Source organism: Dinoponera quadriceps, unplaced genomic scaffold (genome assembly GCF_001313825.1).
Source record: "Dinoponera quadriceps isolate SergipeBrazil2010 unplaced genomic scaffold, ASM131382v1 scaffold12792, whole genome shotgun sequence".
Classification (NCBI taxonomy): domain Eukaryota; kingdom Metazoa; phylum Arthropoda; class Insecta; order Hymenoptera; family Formicidae; genus Dinoponera; species Dinoponera quadriceps.
The window spans coordinates 1-948 of NW_014566516.1; the positions used below are offsets into that span (position 1 = coordinate 1).

Below are 948 nucleotides of genomic sequence, written 5' to 3' on the forward strand. Positions count from 1 at the left end.
CTCAAAAAAATGTTTTACGCTTATCGTTTTCGGTAAACTTCGTGTTTATTATATAATTTATCATATTGTATGATAATTTATGTTAAAATTATTAGATCGCAACATATAATAATTAGAAACGCAATTATATTTTTATTTTAAGTAATTTAACGAAATTGAAACATTTACTTTGAATATGAAAGTATCAACTTCTTCTCTGATGTCTAAGTCACTCAGTCCGCCGTTGAAGGATTCCGCTATCAAAATATCCAACATGGCCATTCGCTTTTTTATTACTTAAACAAATACAAAATAACTTGTACGCAATCATACAATTTTCATAAGATAATTATTTTACACTTCGTACATACTCCCTGTTACTTGCTCCTCTTCTGTTCTTATATCGTTTTCAAAGTGCTTCAGATATTCTCCACCGGATTGTTCGTGATAATATTTTCTCTCTTAGATAATCTGCAGCATAAGAAGAAATATAGAACCGTCGCCCCTTATATCGTTGCATTGCAAAAAATATTTCTTAATTAAACGGATAATTTTTATTCATACAAGAGTAACTTTTCTTAAATATTTCGATAACATGATCGCAGCTACTCACTTTTTCGGTAAATGAGTGTAAGATGTTTAAATATTTATTATATATTCTACCTAGTGACGTTAAACTGAATATTGTGTCATTTAAAAGCCACGGCTTGAACACCCTAAACATAAATACACAAAATTATATATGTTTAATAATGTAATTTTGTAAAATTGCATACGTTAATTTCTTCCAACTCAGACGTATTAATAAATTAAAATAAAAATAACCTGTTGATCACAATTTTACCCATATCATAGACGGTCTGATGATATTTTTGCTGAAACGAACCAGCGCCTTGCAAAGAAATGCCCATAGAAGTTTCTGCAAATGTAATTACTGAAGTTATATAAATGTCTAATTGCTGGTTATAA

General features: G+C 28.9%; 1 protein-coding gene across 2 annotated transcripts; it reads right to left on the reverse strand.

Moving 5' to 3' along the window:
- Positions 1 to 132: 132 nt before the first annotated feature.
- On the reverse strand, positions 133 to 942 carry LOC106751379 (cytochrome P450 4C1-like). 2 transcript variants are annotated; one of them, XR_001375048.1, is made up of 4 exons: positions 824 to 942; positions 593 to 695; positions 351 to 450; positions 133 to 275 (listed from the first exon to the last, which is right to left on the reverse strand). XR_001375048.1 is itself a non-coding variant. In XM_014632257.1 (3 exons), the coding sequence occupies exons 1-3, from the start codon at positions 888 to 890 to the stop codon at positions 442 to 444; spliced, it is 198 nt and encodes a 65-aa protein (XP_014487743.1). In that variant the 5' UTR covers positions 891 to 942; the 3' UTR covers positions 351 to 441. The 2 variants fall into 2 exon arrangements, 1 of the variants encoding a protein (XP_014487743.1); XM_014632257.1 differs by lacking the exon at positions 133 to 275 and having other exon boundaries at positions 805 to 942.
- Positions 943 to 948: the final 6 nt, after the last annotated feature.

Excerpts from the sequence above, each read along its gene's own strand:
- LOC106751379 (XM_014632257.1), bottom strand. The coding sequence starts at position 890 with ATGGGCATTTCTTTGCAAGGCGCTGGTTCGTTTCAGCAAAAATATCAT. Across the intron at positions 696-804 it reads GGTAAAATTGTGATCAACAG|GGTGTTCAAGCCGTGGCTTT; the intron begins GTTATTTTTATT and ends ATTTATGTTTAG.